Source organism: Hypanus sabinus, unplaced genomic scaffold, assembly GCF_030144855.1.
Source record: "Hypanus sabinus isolate sHypSab1 unplaced genomic scaffold, sHypSab1.hap1 scaffold_852, whole genome shotgun sequence".
Lineage (NCBI taxonomy): Eukaryota > Metazoa > Chordata > Chondrichthyes > Myliobatiformes > Dasyatidae > Hypanus > Hypanus sabinus.
In genome coordinates, this window is record NW_026781705.1 from 32,440 (window position 1) to 53,520 (window position 21,081).

Genomic DNA, 21,081 nt, shown 5'->3' on the forward strand with positions numbered 1-21,081 from the left:
CTCCCTCAGGTACCGCAGTGAAGCCGGTTGGCCCAGTTGACAGTTTAATACTCATCCTGGATTAATGAGATGAGGTGAAGCTGCCCGCCGGTTCAGCCAAGATTTGAAATGTTTCACACCGAATGCCTTTTGGAAGTCCTGATATGCAGCCACTGCTCTTACTTCACACTGATAAATACAGCAGGTGATACAGGAAAAGGTGATGCTCAACCTGCAGTGCCCAGTGCTCCCCACCTTAAAAACTGAAACCAGATCTGCGAGAGGCAAGTCAGAGATCAAAGTCTCCATTCCCAAGTTGATCTCCTAAAACATGCAGGAGATTAATGTTGATCACTATTCCCTCTGATACCAGCAGATCAGTGACAATACACGAACTGCACTCACCTCATTTTCTTCTCTACTGAAATGTCCCTTCTTTGTCAACATCCAACCGAGTCTCTCAACCTTTTCTTCAATTGCTTGTTTGAGTCTGTCCCTGTAGAACTTTGTCAGTTGGTACAGTCGATATTCCTCCCCCTGTGCCAGGAGGTCAGAGATTGTAAACTCTGGCTCTGTGAATGCAAAAAGGAAAATGTAGGCTTGAACTCAGATATCCCTCGTCTCCACCGCTCTCACCCAACTCAACAAAAAAACCGTGTCTCGAACCTGCCTCCAGATACAAAATTGGATTAATTCTCCATCTCCAACACCATCACACTGAGCACGGAGTCCCCCTGCGGCTGTGTGCACAGAACACTGCTGTTCATTCTGCTGACCCATGACTTTGCTGCAACACACAGCTCGATCCACATCATCAAGTTCGCCGATGACACGACCCTGGTGGGTCTCATCAGCAATAACGACGTGTCAGCTTACAGAGAGCAGCGGCTACCGGACTGGTGCAGAGCCAACAACTGTCTCTTAATGTGAACAAAACAAAAGCGATGGTTGTTGACTTCAGGAGGGCACGGAGTGACCACTCCCCACTGAAGATCGACGGCTCCTCGGTAGAGATCGTTAAGAGCAACTAATTTTTTGGTGTTCATCTAGCGGAGAATGTCACCTGGTCCCTCAACACCAGCTCCATAGCAAAGAAAGCCTAGCAGCGTCTCCACTTTCTACGAAGGCTGAGGAAAGTCCATCTCCTACACCCCCCCCCCCATCTTCATCACATTCTACAGGGGTTGTATTGAGAGCATCCTGAGCAACTGCACCACTGCCTGGTTCGGAAATTGCACCATCTCAGATCGCAAGACTCTGCAGCGTATAGTGAGGTCAGCTGAGAAGACCATCGGGGTCTCTCTTCACGCCATTATGGACATTTACACCACACACTGCATCCGTAAAGCCAGCAGCATTATAAAGGATCCATGCACCCCTCATACAATCTCTTCTCCCTCCGGACATCTAAGAAAATGCACCGAAGCATTCAGGCTCTCACGGCCAGACTATGTAACAGTTTCTTCCCCCAAGCTATCAGACTCCTCAATACCCAGAGCCTGGCCTGACGCTTCATTGCCCTATTGTCACGAATATTATTTATTGTAATGTCTGCACTGTTTTGTGCACTTTATGCAGTCCTAGATAGGTGTGTAGTTTAGTGTAGTTGTTGTGTGTTTTTCTTCTTTTCCTCTGTTGTTGTTTTTTTTTACGTAGTTCAGTCTAGTTTTTGTAACGTGTCATGTAACACCATGGTCCTGAAAAACGACTCATTTTTACTATGTACGGTATCAGCAGTTACGGTCGAAATGGCAATAAAAAAGTGACTTGACTTGACTTGAATCTAACACTTGCCTTAAAGCCTACCCAACAATGTTCTAGGCATTACGTAATAGAAGGACCACATTTAATATAAACCAGTCCATCCCCCATCCGACCCATTCACCTATTTCAATTTGGATGGGCATAAATGTTGGGACTGTTGGTAATATTCGCTTCCCAGAGATACTCTCTCCATCCTGGCGAATACATTTCCCCTGATACACATCCCGGAAACACTCTCCTCATCCGGACAGCTGCATTTCCTCCAATTCACATCCTGGAAATCCAAAGAGCAGGTAGTACATTTCCTGTAGTCGGGTAACGACTGCCCAGTGCACCACATGTACCACACCTACACATTTTCCCTCTCCTCTGTCCAACCCTCCAACAAGGCCTCACCTTTACCCTCCACCCTGCCGCATTCTGTGAGCACATCACCCTCATATTTCACTCACCCGATCCTTCTTGGGGACTTGACAGTTCTGAGTTTAATAGGCTTCCAAGCTGACAGACAGTCGCCTCACTTGTGACGGTTCCAGGGTTCGGATCAGTGTCTCTGACGTCACTGTCTCTAGGCTGACAGACAGTCGCCTCACTTGTGCCGGTTCCAGGGTCCTGATCGGAGTCTCTGACGTCACTGTCTCTAGGCTGACAGGCAGTTGCATCCCTTGTACCGGTACCAGGGTCCTGATCGGTGTCTCTGGGCTGACAGACAGTCGCCTCACTTGTGCCGGTTCCAGGGTCCTGATCTGTGTCTCTGACGTCACTGTCTTTGGGCTGAATTTTCTTCTCCACATTTGCCGCCGGACCGCATTCCATTGGGACATCACTCTCAATCTGACCCTGCTTTGGTGCCTTGATTCCCGTGTCCCGATCATCTTCCCTCGATGATCCGCCTGGTAAAATACTCTTCAATACTTTTCCTGCTCGATTCAATATCCCACCTGAAATAAGTGATGAATTGCAGGTTATATGAGTATGATTTAGAGATGATTCAGATTGCAATGGAGCCGAGACTCTGGCTGACCAGATTTGGAGTGGAACTGTGCTGGTTAATGTGAACCGTACATCCTGCCAGGTGATCATTACGATAAGCCGGTGACTGGACACATTTACTCCCAGTAAAATCGCAGGATAGGCACAGTAATATTAATCACAGCAGTTGAACGCACGGATGACCACGGCATCATAATGCACCGATGTCCGGTGATACTGGGAAATATCACTGTGATTATCTTCCACAAAATAAAATCTCCCTCGGTCACTAACTGTCCAGTAGTCTGTGTCACACAAAGACCAGCAACGGGATTACACATAGTCCAGTCTGCTGGATCACACATTCTCCAGTTGCTTTATCACACGATGTCCAGTCCCCTTGGTCACAGACTGACCATTCCCTTGAGACGCACATCATCCAGTCCCCTGGGTCGCAGGCTGACCATTCCCTTGCGATCTATGCTGTCCTCTCCCCTGGTTCCCATCTTCTCCCCTACCTGCTGATCATCATGTAACAACTATGCATGTCATTGGCAAAGTCTTGGTTCTAGAGCTTTGTGTGTAGTTGCAGTTGCTAATCTGTAGGATGGAGGTGATGAAGCTGGAAAGTGTGAAGTGAAGAATGAACACTACGGTACTGGACTAGGGTGTTGTTTTTTGTGTTATATGGTTGGGCTGGGACAGCTTGCCCTGGAGCTCAGGAGCTTGAAGGGTGATCTTACACACACACACACACACACGCACACACACACACAGTAATCAGGTGTGCAGATAGGATAGATGGTCACAGTCTTTTTCCCCGGGTAGGGGAGTCTGAGACTGGAGGGCAGAGATTTAAAAGGGACCAAAGGGGCATTTTTTCACGTGGTGGCGAATGGGTATAAATTACATGCATCCGGAAGAGGCCGCAAACACAAATAAAATTACAAAATTGAGAGAATGTGGGCAGGAAAAAGGGGTGATACTAGGGAAATTTGGGAAAACTGCAGGAAAATGGGACATTTAGATCAGCTTGAATTATCTGGTCCGAAGGACCTGTTTCCAGGCTGGAGCATCGTTTCTATTCCACCTGGAATCTCAGATTTGAGCACAATCACATTGTCTTTTGTGTTATATGTTTTGTGTTATATGGTTGGGCTGGGACAGCTTGCCCTGGAGCTCAGGAGCTTGAAGGCAAACCTTACACACACACAAACACACACACACACACACACACACACACACACACACACACACACACACACACACACAGTAATCAGGGGTGCAGGTAGGATAGATGGTCAGTCTTTTTCCCCGGATAAGGGAGTCTGGGACTCGAGGGCAGAGATTTAAAAGGGACCAAAGGGGCAATTTTTCACGTGGTGGCTGATGGGTATAAATTACATGCATCCAGAGGAGGCCGCAAACACAAATAAAATAAAAGCACAGTTCCACTCCAAAGCATGTGTGCAGGAAAAACGGGAGAAGAAGTTTACTTGGGAAATTTGGGAAAACTGCAGGAAAATGGGACATTTAGATCAGCATAAATTGCCTGGGCCGAAGGACCCGTTTCCAGGCTGGAGCATCGTTTTCATTCCAGCTGGAATCTCAGATTTGAGAACAATCACATTGTCTACAGGTGACAGAGATATTTGGTCATTGGTTATGCCGGGTTTCCCAGCCAAGATGCTGGGAATTTAAATTCAGGTAGAAGATCATATCAAGAAGGAAATATTTAGAAACTCAGGTTCACCATTTCTCCACAGCCCAGGCATTCACTGGGGTGTTAAAACTCCGAAGCAGATCACAAATGTATCTACAATGAGCTGCCTCCTGTTCCTCAGCCATTCCCAGCACCGGCAATGATCTCCGCTCCGCTACAGAAAACAGATTTCGGCGACACCCCTCCTCCTTTGCGTAGCAGGCAAGGAAAACCAGGGGGGAGTTGGTAGCTTTCCTTCCAAAACCTGAAATACTGTGTTATCATAGAATCTCTGAAATCCCGGAAATGCTCCTGTCATCTGGTTCTGAATTTTATAAGTGAAATTTGAGGATGTCTTACACATCAGGGCCTGTCTGGAGGTGAAATGGACACTGACCCTGGACATTTAAATGAACCACAAGATCGCAGTCACATTCCTGTCTGTGTTTCACACGACCACCTGATTCAGGAGCCCCTGCTCCTTTCACTCAGCTGAAGCTTTGTATGATGAGCGGAGTGATTCGACCATTACTGGTGTCAGGTCCCTGCGCTGGAACTGTTGGGTTGATCAATTACTCAAGGCCGCTTTACCAGTGGGATAAATGACACTGCTAGATGAAACTTTTCTATGCACTGTTAACACCTCTGTCAGTTTTTTTTTCATCTGAACTATTGTGTACAAACGCGATAAAAGTTTAATTCTAAGATCCCTGTGATCATACCTTTGTCCATTCTGATCCTGACTGACGATTGTTGATTGTCGTCGTCTTGTTTACACTTTTGCCGCGCTGCAGGACAGCTCCACCTGCTGGTGAGGCTCTAAATTTCACAACAAGCAGACAGTGAGTCAGAGAGTACGACTACTTTGCAAATATGACAGTATTTCCATCCCGTGTAGCATTTGGCATGGGGACCAAACATTCCCTGTTAGTAACCACTTACACACCATATCTGTCCACTGATACCTGGCGCATCTGCTGACAGAGTCACAGAGCAATAAAATGCAAATTCAGAGCGTTCAGCCCAACGACACAATGACAACCACAGTGCCCATTGAGATGGTCACAATTTCCTGTGATGGGGCCATCTCCCTTCTGGCCTCTTCACTCCAACTACACACCCCAACTGCTTTTTGATTTATGGAACTGCACCTGCCTCATCCACTTCCTCTGGCTGTTTCATCCACATGATCCCCAACATCTACATGAATCCACTGCTGATCAGTTTGGGTTTGCAATCTCTTTACCAGCCCCTGTCCATTTAGATCCCCTAGATGCTACGATAATCTTCTCTCTGAACAGCAACTACTAATGTTGTGCATTCTGCGTACTTACCAGTCAAGTAATCCTTGTGCAACCGCATCCAAATCATTGCTACAAAATAACGAATATCAAAGGTCTCAACTTGTAGCCCCACGGCACACCGCTAATTACTCGCCTCCACTGGGAGGAGAAATCTTCAACCACCACTCTTTGCTTGCTACCTTGAAGCTAATTTAGAATACATCCAATTTGCTCTCTCCGGACAGCATGGGACCTGATCTTGACACCTTGTCAAAGGCTTTGCTGAAGTCCCATGCGCAACATCCATGGGAGCATAACTTTGAATTTCCACCTCTGCTTAATGTCACCTTCACAGGTTCTGACAATGTAATTAGCAGAAATGTACTTGATGAGGCCAAGGTATGTCAAGGTAAATTATGGGTTGCCATGTGCTAGTTAGGACTGAATAAAAGTCAGTGTTGGGATATTTTGCTTTATAAATGATGTGTTCTCAGCAGAGGCCGAAGCGATGATATATTCGAGGGTAAGTATATCACTGCAGATTGCAATAGCCATTGGGATCAAGGGCATGTTGCTGCAGTTCATGGTAATTCCACATTTCTATAATCACTGCAACACGACACACGTGGGGCTTCTTATAAAGGGAGGAAATTGTCAACGCATTTTAAGATGATTATAATGTAACAAGGAAACATCAGAACTAACCAAAAGCTTCTTCAGATGATGCAGCACCTTCAAATGAGCAAACACTCAGAGAATGTGAGTGACTTTAAAGAGCTGGGCTTCTGAAAGCACATTACCAGACCTGGAGTGATTGTAACTTGGTCTAACTGAGACATTCCACCTATTTCGTACCTTCCTTTGTAAAGATATGTAATGTTTACAGGTCCAGTGTTCGAGTGAATGAGACTCACCAAACTTTCTCCTGACTGAATCAATGGAAACTCTGAGTCAGAGGGTTCTCTTCAGTTGGTACTCTCAGTCCTCGGGCTGGTTTACTTGTCGCTGTTCCCTCGTTCTCATTCGTGGCTTTCCAGCTGTCGGCTTTTCTTCCAATAAATCTCTCACCGCAGGTCTAACTTTAACCAGAGAGATAATGAAGCACATTAACAATACAAAGGAGAAACAATATTTCTGCTCAATTTTTTCAAAAGCGAATCTCACTGAAATTTAAACGCTGAAGACAAATAAAAAGATCTCATTGAACAAATCATTAATTTTCCCTCACACGTCACAACTCCTGATACGGGATACGAAGGACTCATCATTCAGTCATGATAAGATATCAGAGCAGAATGAAGTGATTCATTCCATCGAGTCTCCTCCATCATTCAATCATGGTTGATTTTTTTTTTGCCCCAATGACATATTCCTGCGTCCCCTTATAGTGCTGGAAACTCGGTGCAGCAGATTGCATCTGTGGAAAAAGACACTGTGGAAGACCTAGTATCAGAACTGGGATTATGCAGGATGGTGCGTGATATGCTGAAAGCTTAATTGCGCAATTTGGCCCAGATCGCATCCTTGCTCATACCTACAATGGGGGTGGTACTACACACAGTGTTCTGAAAAAATAGTAAAAGTGATTATCGGGGCATTAATAGTGATCTTTAGAGAAACGAAAACGAAAAGCTCTTGAATTTATAGCAAATGGACCGTCTAGTTATTCGCTGCTCAGAATTAGTTCTATATTGTTAAGCACCTGAGCATCATTGCCTTAAAGTAGGCTCCTACGGACAAGGCGAAATTATTATTTATTTTTCTTGCGTTATTCATTACTATTTCCTGGATACCAGAGAGGCTCCCGGTGAAACTGTTTTGTCCACTCTATTGACTTTTAACATCTCCTCTATAACAGGAAGCACGATAATGTACCATATTCAATTGTGATTAATATGCATAGAATGTAATGTTGGTCGGTCTCCAATGTTCCATCTAATGACTATTTTTGCAGCTGCGTGGATCAGCCATTGCTCTGAGACGGAACTTTTCACACGGACTGAGAAAAGCACAACACCATAGATGCGTCCTCTTTTGTAAAATGCATCCATGAATATTTTAGGATTAAGACAGACAAGAGAAAAAACATTCTATTGATTTTAATTACTAATTAAAGGATAGGATAAAAATGTAGTACAACAAAGAAAAACTTTCAGGTTCCATAAACGTTTATACGACAGTGTTTAATTCCATCTGCGCTGCAACAAAGGCTCCGTTCGTGGGAGCATTGTGGTTATGCAGACACGCAGTGCAGAGGGAACAGTGACGGGTGTCTCTCTCCAGATTATCCCTACCTTATAACAGTGTTTTGTCCACTGCCTTGCCAGCGACAACCTGTTGTTACAAACATGCAGATCATCAACAATCAGGCTCAGATCTCATCCGTGTGCATATTCGAGATGGGTGAGGGTTTGCTTAAATGGGAAATGTATTAAATGGCCTCTTTGTTAGGTACAACTCTATACCAGCTCATTAATACGAATCTGTTAATCATCTGCTTGCAACTCAAAGCACAAGCACATGCAGATATGGTCAACGGGTTCAGTTGTTATTCAGGCCAAACATCTGAAGAGGAAATAAATGTGATGTAAGTGACGTTGACCGTGGAATGATCGTTGGTGCCAGACCGGGTGGTCTGAGGGTTACGGAAAATGATCAGCAGCTTGGATTCTCAAGTATGAATCTCTCGGTTTACTGAGAATGGTCCGGAATCAAACCAAAGGAAAATCCAGTGAACAGCGGTTCTAAAGGCCCTGTTAATGAGAGAACTCAGTGAGATTGGGCAGACTGATTAAATCCGACAGGAAAGCTGCAAGAACTCAAATAACCACGCACTCCAACAGGGGAGTGCAAGAGAGCGTCACTGAGCACCGAACATAGAGACCCAACACTGTCTCCTCCCGTACTTCAAAATACCCTATACTCCGTGCAGATGGACTTTAAACACCCTCCACATGTCAGATGTGGACTTGCCAGTGTTACGAAGGATGAACAGCTCTGATGGGCAGAAGGGTGCAGAGTTGCCCATCTCCCCCCCCCCCCCCGCCTTTTGGAGAATCACAAACCGTTACTGTTGCTATGCTGTTAATGAGAGAGAGAGATGTAAGAGAAAACATGCTGGAATTGGAACATCTGCTACAGATAAGAGAGAGAGATAAAGCAGGGGAGTGAGACTTGTTGATCCACCATATTCTGACTTCTGAAAGACTTACGGCTTCTGAGAGGGTTGTTCACCTTGTACCATTCTGTTCATTAAAATTCCTCAGTGGACAGCCGGAGTGGGCTGGTTTGATGGACACGGTCATTCAAAATTGATGTACAACTGAAACCCCGTGAGAAGGGATAAAAGTGAGGTCTGGGGAGACTCCCTTCAGACACACCAGGAACACACTTTTGAGCACTGCTTGAGTGTTGGAACCCACGTGAAGGTGTGGGGCACCGGAGACCGAACAAAGGATCGGTCAGTTTAACTCACAGTGTTATAGCAGGGCCGGTGGGGGCTTGTCTGTGTGCCCACTCATGCCAGAGTGACGAGTCCACCACAGAAGGACAGAGGGGTCATACCTGAATGGCCACAACACATCGACGGATCAAGAACGTAAAGGAAGGTTTGCCTGCCTGTAGCTGTTACCTCTCTCTCTCTCTCTCTCTCTCTCTCTCTCTCTCTCTCTCTCTCTCTCTCTCTCTCTCTCTCTCTCTCTCTCTCTCTCTCTCCCCCACTCTCTCTCTCTCTCTCTCTCTCTCTCTCTCTCTCTCTCTCTTACAACACAACGACCAACATCTACCTCAGCAAGTGTGAACTGAACTGTACGTTATATTCACATATGACAATTCATTATCCACTAGACATTGATAGAGCTTGTTTATTATTGCTTATTATTATACCCACACTTTTCGGTTTAGTATTGCTAACGTGTATTATCTATATATTTGCATTATTGATATTGATTTGTGTATTTTACTAATAAACACTGTTTGAAAATAGTACCACCAGACTCCAACGGATACTTCTTTCTCTGCTGGTTAGACACCCAGTTACGGGGTACATAACCAAATTGGGGGGCTCGTCCGGGATTTGATTCCCAAATTGGGGGGCCAGAGAAATCGGCTATAAGTCCGTTATCTGATCTGTTTGCGTGGGTAACCAGATGGGAACCAGCAGAGATGGGAATAGACAAATTTATAAAGAACCCGACTTTGGGGGCATTGGAGATTGCCAGGAAGGTGGAATTGGTGAGTGTTGCGAGACGATTAAATCTCTCGGCGGTGAAATCGTCGATGAGAAAGTGGGAGTACAGAGAGCCATAGCCCAGCATAATATATCCAAGGCTGTGTTCGCGCTTGATACATTGAACCTGTTTCCTAAGAAGAAACCAGTCGATCGGGCGGCTCAGTTAGAGATAGAAAAAATAAGGTTGGAGATGGAGAAGAGGAAAATGGAGTATGAGATCCTGCTAAAGGAGTTGGAGGCGAAAAGGGAGAAAGGAAGAGCTGAGTTGGTTGAGAAAGAGAAGCAGAGGCAGAATGAACTTCAGATAAGGCAGCTGGAAGGTGGAAAGAGGAATCTGAAAGGAGGATGGAGGAGGAAGAGAAACAACGGCAGTTTGAGAGGGAGAGATGGCAACATTTGGGTAGCGGGGCAGATCGAGCGGAGAAGTTTAATGTAAGTAGGGAGTTTAGTACCTCCGTTCGAGAGACGGACGTTGATAGTTACTTCTTGCATTTTGTAAAGGTGGCCGTGAATCAGAAGTGGCCCAGAGATCAGTGGGTGGCGTTGTTACAAAGTGTATTAAAAGGAAAGACTCAACAGGCATATGTGGCATTGTCCATGGAAGAGTCTGAGGAAGTAAAACAGGCTATCCTTCGGGCCTATGAGTTGGTAGCTGAAGCGTATAGACAAAAGTTCAGAGATTTAAAGAAACTGTGGAATCAGACGTATACAGAGTTTGCCTATGAGAAGGGTGAGATCTTGCATCGTTGGTGCGCTGCAGAAAGGGTGGAGGAGGATTTCTATCGCTTAAGAGAGTTAATTCTGATTGAAGAATTTAAAGGTTGTGTTTCGGATAATATCCAGACGTATCTGAACGAGGTCGAATAAGTCTATAACGGAATTTGCCAGGTTAGCAGATGAATATGCCCTAACCCACAAGACAAAGTTTCCCCCAAATAAGAGTTACCAGAAAGGCAGTAGAGACGGTAGAGAAAGTCCACGGGCTAAGGTAGAGAATAAGCTGGGAGCTCGTGGTAAAGATAAAGAGGAGGACAAGAAAGCTGGCAGGAAGATTCCTGGCTTGATCTGTTATAATTGTGGAAACGTTGGTCATATTGCATCTAAATGCTTTGCTCCGAAGAAGGAGACGGGAAAAGGGTAAACGGCCATCCCTACAGGATGCATTGAGTCGATCAGCAAGTCGACAAGGAAGGCAAATGTAGATTGAGTACGAGAGGGCCGTCAGAAATTTATTTCGGAAGGGACGGTGTCTGTGAAAGAAGTTGAAACCCCAGTTCCAATGAGAATCTGGAGGGATACTGGGGCTGACCAGTCATTGATCCTAAGTAAGGTGCTGGATTTCGGTCCAGAAACTGGAGAGGTGGTATTAAGAGGCATAGGAAAAGGGACAGAAGCTGCACCTTTGCACAGGATCATTTTACAATGTGACCTGGTATCTGGACCAGTCGAAGTCGGGGTGCGTTGAGAATTACCGAGAAACGGCGTGGACGCCCTTCTTGTAATGATTTAACAGGTGGTGACGTGTGTTCAGCAGTGAAGCTGACAAGCAAGCCTGTGTGTGCTGAGGACCCGGCCCTAGATTCTAAGATCTACCCCGCATGCGCAATCACTCCCAGCATGTCGAGAAAGGCGGCTGAGAAAGAGGACAGTTTAAATGAGTCCACTGTTGATTTGGCTGAGACGTTTTTACCGACCCTGTATCTAGAGGGGTTAGGGGATGGTAAAGCGGAGAATAGGGAGGTGAAAGAAGGTAAAGGAGAGGAGGTAGATTTAACCTTTGCCAAGAGGGAATTTATAGAGGCACAGAGTAAGGATGAGAAACAGTTGAGGCAGTTAGAAGGTCCAGGGTTGGACACCGATGATCTGTCTGGCTTGACAGAACTGTTCGAAGAAGTTGAAAAATTTAAATGTGTTCCCGATAATGATATAAGGGCAGTCCTAGATGAAAAGGATGCCATTACCTTGAAGGAGTCTGCTGGGTTAGCAGATGGAGTTGTTTTAACCCGCAGGGTTGAGTTTACTCCGGATAGGAATTGCCCAGAAAGTAATTGGGAGGATCAGGGGAACTTAGAATTTGAAAAGGCTACTGGTATTGGAAGCCTAGAAGAGGCAGATGTCCCGTTTGCTTGTATTCAGGTTGTTGAAGTACCTGTGGAGTCACAGGATACTGAACCGAGTGTTGAAGCTCAGAAAAAGTCTGAGGTATCTGATTCAGTTGAAAAGGAATGCAGTCCTTTTGGGTCAGATGGACTAGGTTTAGTGAAGAAAGGGTTAACCTTGGTACCAGTGGAAAGTGAGAATTCCCTGTTGTTTGTATTAGAAGATGTGTTAAAAGTTAGTGAGGAGATGAAAGCTGGTGATGTGAATATTATTGAAGGAGAAGGGAAAGGTGTTGTTCCTAAATTGAATAAAGAAAATTTAATGTCTGGATTGGTTTGAGAAGCAGTAACCAGGCTGAAGGAAAAATCGCTTGTTAACAAGGTGCCTGTGAATCTATTACAGTTTGTTTTGGAATTTGAAGGTGAACAACTGCCTGATGTTATTCAAGGAGGTGATTTGGAGAGACTGAACCAAAAGTGTTGGTTGGACAAAGGGGGATCACTTGCAGATGTTAAAATGAAAACTAATAGAATGAAGGTCCTGAAGATAGAATTAATGACTTGCTCAGAAATAAATAAGTGTGTGGAAGTTCAGAGAATGGGCTAAGTTTGGAAAACATTGGTGATAAGATAAATCCTATGAAAGGAGTATGTGAAGGCCTATTCCACACTGGTGAGCAAGCTAACCACGTGAGAGTTCAGTGGAAAAGGGGCAATGGTTGACCATGTCTCTGGACCTGATGAAATTTCAGTGGAAATGATACAAGCCCCGGAAGATCTGGGCATGGATATTCATTTTGAAGAGTTTAATGGCATATATGAGTCTGGTGTATTGCCCGACGATCTCTTGAAATCAGTATTTATAACTCTGCCTAAAATTCCTGGAACTATTGACTGCGAAAATTATAGAACAATCAGTCTGATGAGTCACATAATAAAGATTTTGTTGATAATTGTTCTGAGTCGAATTAAAAACAAGTTAAGGCCAGAAACTACTGAACTGCAATATGGGCTGATGGAGGATAGAGGAACAAGGAACGCAATTTTCATACTACGAATGCTTTCAGAAAGGGCAATTGAGTGTCAAATTGATGTCTTTTCATTTTTTATTGATTTCACTAAAGGATTCGACAAAGTGTAACATGAAAAACTTTTTCAAATTCTCATTTAACTAAACATTGACGGAAGGGACCAGTAACTTATTCAAAATTTATACTGGAATCAAACAGTGGCTGTAAAAATTGATGATAATATAAGCAGTTAGACTAAAATTCAAAGGGGAGTTAGAGATGCGTTGCCCCACCGGAATTACTTAATATTTATACTGAAAAGATTCTCAGAGAAATAGAAGACCTAGATGGGATAAAAATTGGAGGTGTTTGCATCAACAATATAAGATATGCAGACGATATCCCCCTAATAGCAAGTGCAGCAGAAGACTTACAAATCCTCCCAGACAAATTAGTACAAACAAGTGCAGATTTTGGTCTAACCATCAACGGTATAATAAAACACATATATGGAAATATAAAAAGGGCAGGATACTCCCAACTGCCAATTGTCCATCGGTAACCAAGCGATTGAACAAAAGATCGGCTTTAATTACCTTGGTAGCTTTATATCACAAGATGCGAGAAGTAAAGTAGAAATAAAAAGAAGAATTGCCATTGCCAAAACCAACGTCCAAAAATGAATAAAAACACAAAATGCTGGCAGAACTCAGCAGGCCAGACAGCATCTATGGGTGGAGGTAGTGATGACGTTTCGGGCCGAAACCCTTCATCCTTCTACCTCCTCCCATAGATGCTGTCTGGTCTGCTGAGTTCTGCAAGCATTTTGTGTTTTTATTTACTTCCAGCATCTGCAGATTCACTCGTGTTTCCAAAAAAATGAAACCCATTTTTACCAACAGACACATTTCTATGAAAACAAGGCTTAGGCTACTAAAGTGTTACATCTGGTCAATCTTTCTGTATGTTTCCGAAACATGGACTGTAACACCTGAACTCCAAAAAAACTTAGAAGCAACAGAAATGTGTTTTTATTTAGAAGAATGCTGAAAATATCATACAGAGATAGGGTAACTAATGAGGCGGTACTCCAACGTGCACATGCAAAAAGATCTTTAATGAGAACATTCCTGGACCATGTCATCAGAAAGGGCGAAATAGAATGCTTTACATTGCAAGGCCCTATGCCTGGGAATCGCGGAAGAGGAAGACAAAGAAGAAAATATATGGACACTGTGAAAGAACTAACAGATCTAAGTGTGCGAGATATCATTGACGCTGTGAGGAGTCATTAGATGTGGAGACCCATGATCGCCCAAGCGTGTAACGCGTAAGGCACATGCAGAAGAAGTATCAATGTCAGCCTCATATGTCCAGACACTCCTGTGATTAACGTCACTTTATGGACAGACAATCAATCGTTTTAAACTATCATACTTTATGTATTGTGTTTAGTTTATTATTGTGGTCTCTATAATTATTTATTTTCTGTCTTGCTTTGGATCCAGTGTATGAATTATTTTGTTCTCTTTTACCCTTCATTACTAGAATGACATCAATCATTTTTGAATCTTGAATCCTGGGGAAAATGCTACGACCAACCTCATTATTTATATTCCATCTTGATTTCATGAACTCCTACAATGTCACCCTCATTCTCATCTGAACTAAAGATCCAGCTCAGCCAAATGCTTCCTATGACTCGGCCCTGTAGTCCAGGCAACATCTTCAGCAATCTCTTCTGCACCCTCTCCAGCTTGATAATATATTTACTACAGTAGGGTGAACACAACGGTACATAATACTCTGTGTGGCCATGTACATTCATATACAAATCAATGGCATGAATAGTAAATTACGGAGATCTCAGCACTGACACTTCCATCCCACTCGTCACAGACCTCCATTCGTTAGAACCATCTACATTCATCCCCCTCTCCTTCTTGTTCTCTTGCCCGGTGTGAATCCTCCTCGCCAGCCCCCTGTGAATCCCACGTGACCGAACCTCCCCGATCAGCTGCCATGCAGGATCTTGTTACAGACTTTACCAAAGTTCAGATGAACAACATCACTGCCCAACTTCACCTAACGCCCTAGTTCATTCTTAAATAATCTCCAAAATACTTGACAGATATGATATCCTATTGGACAGTGTTGACGGTGATTTCCCCATAACCAATGCCCAACCGCCCGGGATTTCAGCTTCACTGCAGACTGAGAAAATTCCGATCCCAGCTGCAGAATTACCAGCCTGGACTGTAGCCCGTTTTCTGGCAATTTCATATCATCAGATTCATCAGCCCAATATTATCACCCATACAAAGACGCCTTGGTGCCGGCAATTTGCCGTGGAGTTCCTGCCATTTCCGATTCACAAACTAAGGTGGAATTGGAACCTAATGACCCTCTGCCGGGGCCGGTGCTCAGGCTGGTTCCCCGGTCTGTATAGAGGACGCGGATACACTTCAGCCTGACCCCAGCAGCTAAACAGAGCACATTTGATCTCTATGTCATCGCTGCGTGGGATCTTGCCCAGCAGAGCGGGCTGCCATGTTTCCTGCAGTGTAGCAGGAAAAAAATGTAAAATTATTAAGTAGAAAATGCTGGGAGCTCAGTACATCAGACTACGTCTCTGAAAGGACAAATGGTGGAAGACCCAGTTCCAGAACTGAGACTGTCCAAGATGCTGCCGATCTGCTGAGCGTCTCCAGTATTTTCCCTTCCTTACTTTAAATTTCCTGCAACTGTAGTATTTTCTCCCTCTTCATTTTAATGCACAGATAGTAACTGATTGCCACCCTGAACTGTAAATGCCACCCCACCCCAAACAATTTGTTAGTTCTGAGTTCATTCTGACGCTGGTGTAACACATCCCACACAGTCAATGCTCACAGCATCCTTTCCTCCCACTATCACTCTGTTACATTTGCTCCCGAGGCCACTGTCTCTACGCTGAGAGGCGGTGACCACAGAGCGATAAAAAGTGCAACACTTGCTGCAGCTCTGACGGGCTGTTACCATGGAAACAGAGGAAGTGGCTCAACTAAAATAACCGAAAAAGGAAATAACAAACTCAACATCAGATGCTATGAGTTCCATTATGACAAAGATTAACACTGCAGCCATTTTGTAAAGGTGAATCTAAAATTGAAATGGTTGCTTTTACCCTGCCACGTGTTGTGTCCAACTAAACCTCTGGTATTCCGAGCGAACAATAACTAACTAACTAAATAAATAAATAAATAAACAAACAGACAGGCACACAAATAAATAACTAAATAATTAGAAAGGGGCAATACTAAACTTCACAATGAAGACAAAGATTAGAAGAGAGATTGCTGAAATATAACATTGCAGCATTGGGATACAGGCTGGACAAACATTGAGCAAGCAGGTTGATATATATATCATTGAGCTGGTGGCATACAGGCAGGACAGATTGAACTAGAAGGTTGATATATATTATTGAGGTGGTGGGATACATGCTAGACAGAGGTTGAACAAGTAGGTTGATATATATCATTGAGCTGGTGGCATACAGGCAGGACAGAGATTGAACTAGAAGGTTGATATATATTATTGAGGTGGTGGGATACATGCTAGACAGAGGTTGAACAAGTAGGTTGATATATATCATTGTGCTGGTGGCATACAGGCTGGACAAACATTGAGGAAGGCGGTTGATATATATCATTGAGGTAGTGGGATACAGACTGGACAGAGGTTGAACAAAATGGTTGATATATATCATTGAGGTAGTGGGATACAGGCTGGACAGAGGTTGAACAAGATGGTTGATACATATTGAGGTAGTGGGATACAGGCTGGACAGACGTTGAACAAGATGGTTGATATATATTATTGAGGTGGTGGGATACAGGCTGGACAGAGATTGAACAAGATGTTGATATATATCATTGAGGTGGTGGGATACAGACTGGACAGAGGTTGAACAAGATGCTTGATATATATCATTGTGGTGGTGTGATACAGGCTGGACAGATTTTGAACAAGATGGTTGATATATATCATTGAGGTAGTGGGATACAGACTGGACAGAGGTTGAACAAGATGGTTGATATATATTATTGAGGTGGAGGGATACATGCTAGATAGAGGTTGAACAAGTAGGTTGATATATATCATTGTGCTGGTGGCATACAGACTGGACAGAGGTTGAATAAGATGGTTGATATATATCATTGAGGTCGTGGGATACAGGCTGGACAGAGGTTGAATAAGATGGTTGATATATATCATTGAGGTCGTGGGATACAGGCTGGACAGAGGTTGAACAAGACGGTTGATATATATCATTGAGGTAGTGGGATACAGGCTGGACATAGGTTGAACAAGAAGGTTGATATATATCTGGATCTTACTGTCCTGTCTGAACGGGGAAAGATGAAACTTCTCATACACGTGGAGCAGTGTCCCGAGGGTGCGATGGCTTAATTTAACCCTCTGTCTGCAAGAACACACCGGGTCGAACGGCCGCTTCCAGTGTGCTGGAAATATGTAAAACAATTATCGTCTCCAAGCGTCGATCCAGTTGAAGTTTGGATCCGATAGCGGGCCGGGTGATGGAGGTAAAGTTCACCAGGTACATCTTAATGGATGGGTTCAGTCTCGGCATCACCACCTCATCCCGGACCTGGGACCAGAACACCAGGGGCTGAGCGGCGGCTCATCTCAGGCGGTTCGGTGTGAAGGTCCCATAACCCGGACCGACCACGACAGGTTGTATCCAGGAAGCGGGACGAGGCCGCCAGTTCGAGGAAGTGAACGGGACTCTCTGCCCAACATGAGGTTCCCCGCCCCCGGGATCGACTTCAGTACTCACCGATGGGAAATTGTCGGTTGCGTTCAACCCCAGTGACCGGCCTCAAAACTGACCGATGAGAACTTCATCAATTTGTCCGGAGAGCAGCGAGATCCGTCCACCGGCTCCCCACAGACGATCAGCTTCAACAGAGAACGGAAAGAAAACCCCCGCCCATCCGGAGACTGTGAGAGCGGGGGCGGGGCCTCGGAAGCGAAAACCTGAGATGCTGCAGATCTGCGTTTGAAATGGGAGCGAGAAACTGGTGACTCTGCTCCTCGCCCCTCACACACTGTCCGACCTACCTGCCGCATTCCCCACATTATTCCATATTTACACCAGCTACATTTTTAGTGTTTTCCTCTGGATCTTTCCCGTCCCCATGGCACCATCTTCCGGTTCTCAGAGTTAAGGGTTCGATTCCCATCCCGGTACGACATACAATTCCCACCCGGAAAGGAATTGTGCAGGTTTCATTGAAATCACTTCTATGTTTATAAACAGTTTTTTTTTCTATTCACATTCCTCCGGAGCCTCACTGGACAGGAACACTGAAACATCAAGTGAAAAACAGCAGGAGGAGGCCATTCAGCCCCTCTAACCATCAACAAGATGGCGGCTGCTCTCCCATCTCAGCCACATGTTGCTGTCCGATCCATATTTCCTCCATCCCTTCCGTCTCCACACATCTGCCGGCCTTTTTTTTTGTGAAAACGATCACTAAGGTGTTGCTCCTCCACCCTGAGGGCGGTCTGATCGAAACGTCGGATTGGGAATCAGAATTAAAACGTTTGGCCACTGCAAAGTCCCCCTTGTGGCAGATGATACAGAGATTGTAAAAAAATAACGGTCTCCCAGTTTATGGCGGGTCTCACCAGTGTGAAGGAGGCCGCATCGAGAGCACGGGACACAATAGATGACCCCAGCAATAGATTCGCAGATGAAGCGTTGCCTCATCCGGAAGGACTGCTTTGTGTCTCTGAATGGAGGTGAGGGAGGAGGGGTACGGCAGGTGTAGCACTTAAGGCTTATGCAGGGATAAGTATCTGGAAGAAGATTAGTGAGGAGGGATGAATGAACAAGGGAATTGTGGAGAGAGTGATCCCTGTTGAACCCTGTTTTGTGACTTCCTAAACTGATTTGCATGGATGCAATCCCTACATTCATTAGTTATCTCTTTACTGCGATAGAAACGTTATATATTCCATACAGTGAATGCTCAAGGCATCCGGGCACCCACACCGGCTCCTGAGGTCACTGAGGGGCGGTGACCAGAGAGCGATAAATATGTTCAACACTCTGGAGCTCTGCTGGGCTTTTGGAGGTGATGGAGGAACGGGCTCAGCAGAGCTAACTGAAAATAGGAAGTAAGGAATTCAACTTCACATGCCCTGTTTCATGAATTTATGAACATTTGGAGAGGCATAACATGATCAGGAATAGTCAGCTTGGCTTTGTCAAGGGCAGCTCGTGCCTTACCGGCCTGATTGAATTTTCTGAGGATGTGACTAAACACATATATGGAGGTAGAGCAGTTGATGTCGTGAATATGGATTTCAGCAAGGCACTTGATAAGGTACCCCATGCAAGGCTTATTAAGAAAGTAAGGAGGCATGGGATCCAAGCGGACTTTGCTTTGTGGATTCAGAAACGGCTTTGCCCACAGAACGCAAAATTGTTTGTAGATGGGTCATATTCTGCCTGGACGTCGCTGACTAGTGCTGTTCCTCAGGGATATGTTCTGGCACCACTTTTCTTCGTCAGTTTTTAAAGGACCTGGATAAGGAAGTGGAGGGATAGGTCAGTACATTTACTGATGACACAAAGGTCAGAGGTATTGTGGATAGTGTGGAGGGCTGTCGAGGTTATAGCAGGACCCCGATTGGAAGCGAAACTGGGCTGACAAGTGGAAGATGGAGTCTGACCCAGACAAGTGTGAGGTGGTTCACTTTAGAAGGTAAATACGATGGCAGAATATAGTATGAATTGTAAAACTCTTGGCAGTGTGGAGGATCAGAGGAATCTTGGGGTCTGATTTCATTTGCGCAGACTGACTGTGTGGTTCAGAAGGCATACGGTGTATTGGCCTTCATTAACCTTGTGATTCAGTTCAAGTGCCAAGAGGTAATGTTACTGCTATATAAGACCCTGGTTAGACCCCACTTGGAGTACTGTGCTTGGAGTGCAGTTCTGTTCGCCTCACTACAGGAAGGCTGTGGAAGCTATAGAAAAGGTGCAGAGGAGATTTACAAGGATTTCTCTGGATTGCGGAGCATGCCTTATGAGAACAGGATGCGTGAACTTGGCCTTTTCTTCTTGGACAGATGGAGGATGAGAGGTGACCTAATAGAGGTGTATAAGATGATGAGAGGCATAGATCGTGTGGATAGGCAGAGGCTTTTTCTCAGGGCTGAAATGGCTAACACGAGAGGGCACAGTTTTAAGATGCTTGGGAGAAGTTACAGAGGCAATGTCAGGGGTAAGTTCTTTAGGCAGAGAGTGGTGAGTGCGTGGAATGGGCTGCCGGCGACGGTGGTGGAGGCGGATACATCAGGGCCTTTAAAGAGACTTTTGGATAGGTACATGGAGATAAAAAGAAGAGGCTGGTGGTTAACCCTAGGAGATCTCTAACGTATGTTCATGTTTGGGAGAGCACTGTTGGACGAAGGGCCTGTGTATTATGCTATGGGTTCTCTATGTTTCTCTGATTCTATGTTCTCAGTTCATTCCAAACAGCCAATGCTCACAGCATCCTTTCCTCCCACTATCACTCTGTTACATTTGCTCCCGAGGCCACTGTCTCTAAGCTGAGAGGCGGTGACCACAGAGCGATAAAAACATTGTGCAACTCTTCTTGCAGCTCTGGTGGGCCGTTACCCTGGAAACGGAGGAAGTGGCTCACCGAAAATAACCGAAAAGGGAAATAACAAACTCAACATCGTATGCTGCGAGTATAATTTTGAAAAAGGTTAACACTGCAGCCATTTTGAAATGAAGAATGTAAAATTGTAAAGTCTGCTTTTAACATGCTGTATTCAATAATCCTCTGATAGTTCTGCCTAACAAAAAATGACAATAGTTAGCGATCAATAATATATTAACCTCTGCCGGAAATATATCCAGTGACAGCCCCAATCACCATCTGTTGCAACAAACTCCACAGATCGAGCACTCTTTGGCTGGAGAAGTTTCTCTCAGTTTTAAAGGGAAGCTTGATTA

The 21,081-nt window shown here is 44.8% G+C and overlaps 1 protein-coding gene across 1 annotated transcript in view; it reads right to left on the reverse strand.

Moving 5' to 3' along the window:
* The window catches only part of LOC132390306 (NACHT, LRR and PYD domains-containing protein 3-like), a 45,192-nt gene extending 27,192 nt beyond the window's left edge, over nt 1-18,000 (reverse strand). The window contains exons 1-5 of the mRNA XM_059962923.1: nt 17,884-18,000; nt 6,615-6,779; nt 5,140-5,236; nt 2,196-2,684; nt 385-551 (exon numbers count right to left, since the gene is read on the reverse strand). Of these exons, the coding sequence (XP_059818906.1) occupies nt 385-551; nt 2,196-2,684; nt 5,140-5,149 (666 nt within the window). The 5' untranslated portion in view covers nt 5,150-5,236; nt 6,615-6,779; nt 17,884-18,000. The remainder of the gene's footprint in view (nt 1-384; nt 552-2,195; nt 2,685-5,139; nt 5,237-6,614; nt 6,780-17,883) is intronic.
* Between the last annotated feature and the right edge of the window lie 3,081 nt (nt 18,001-21,081).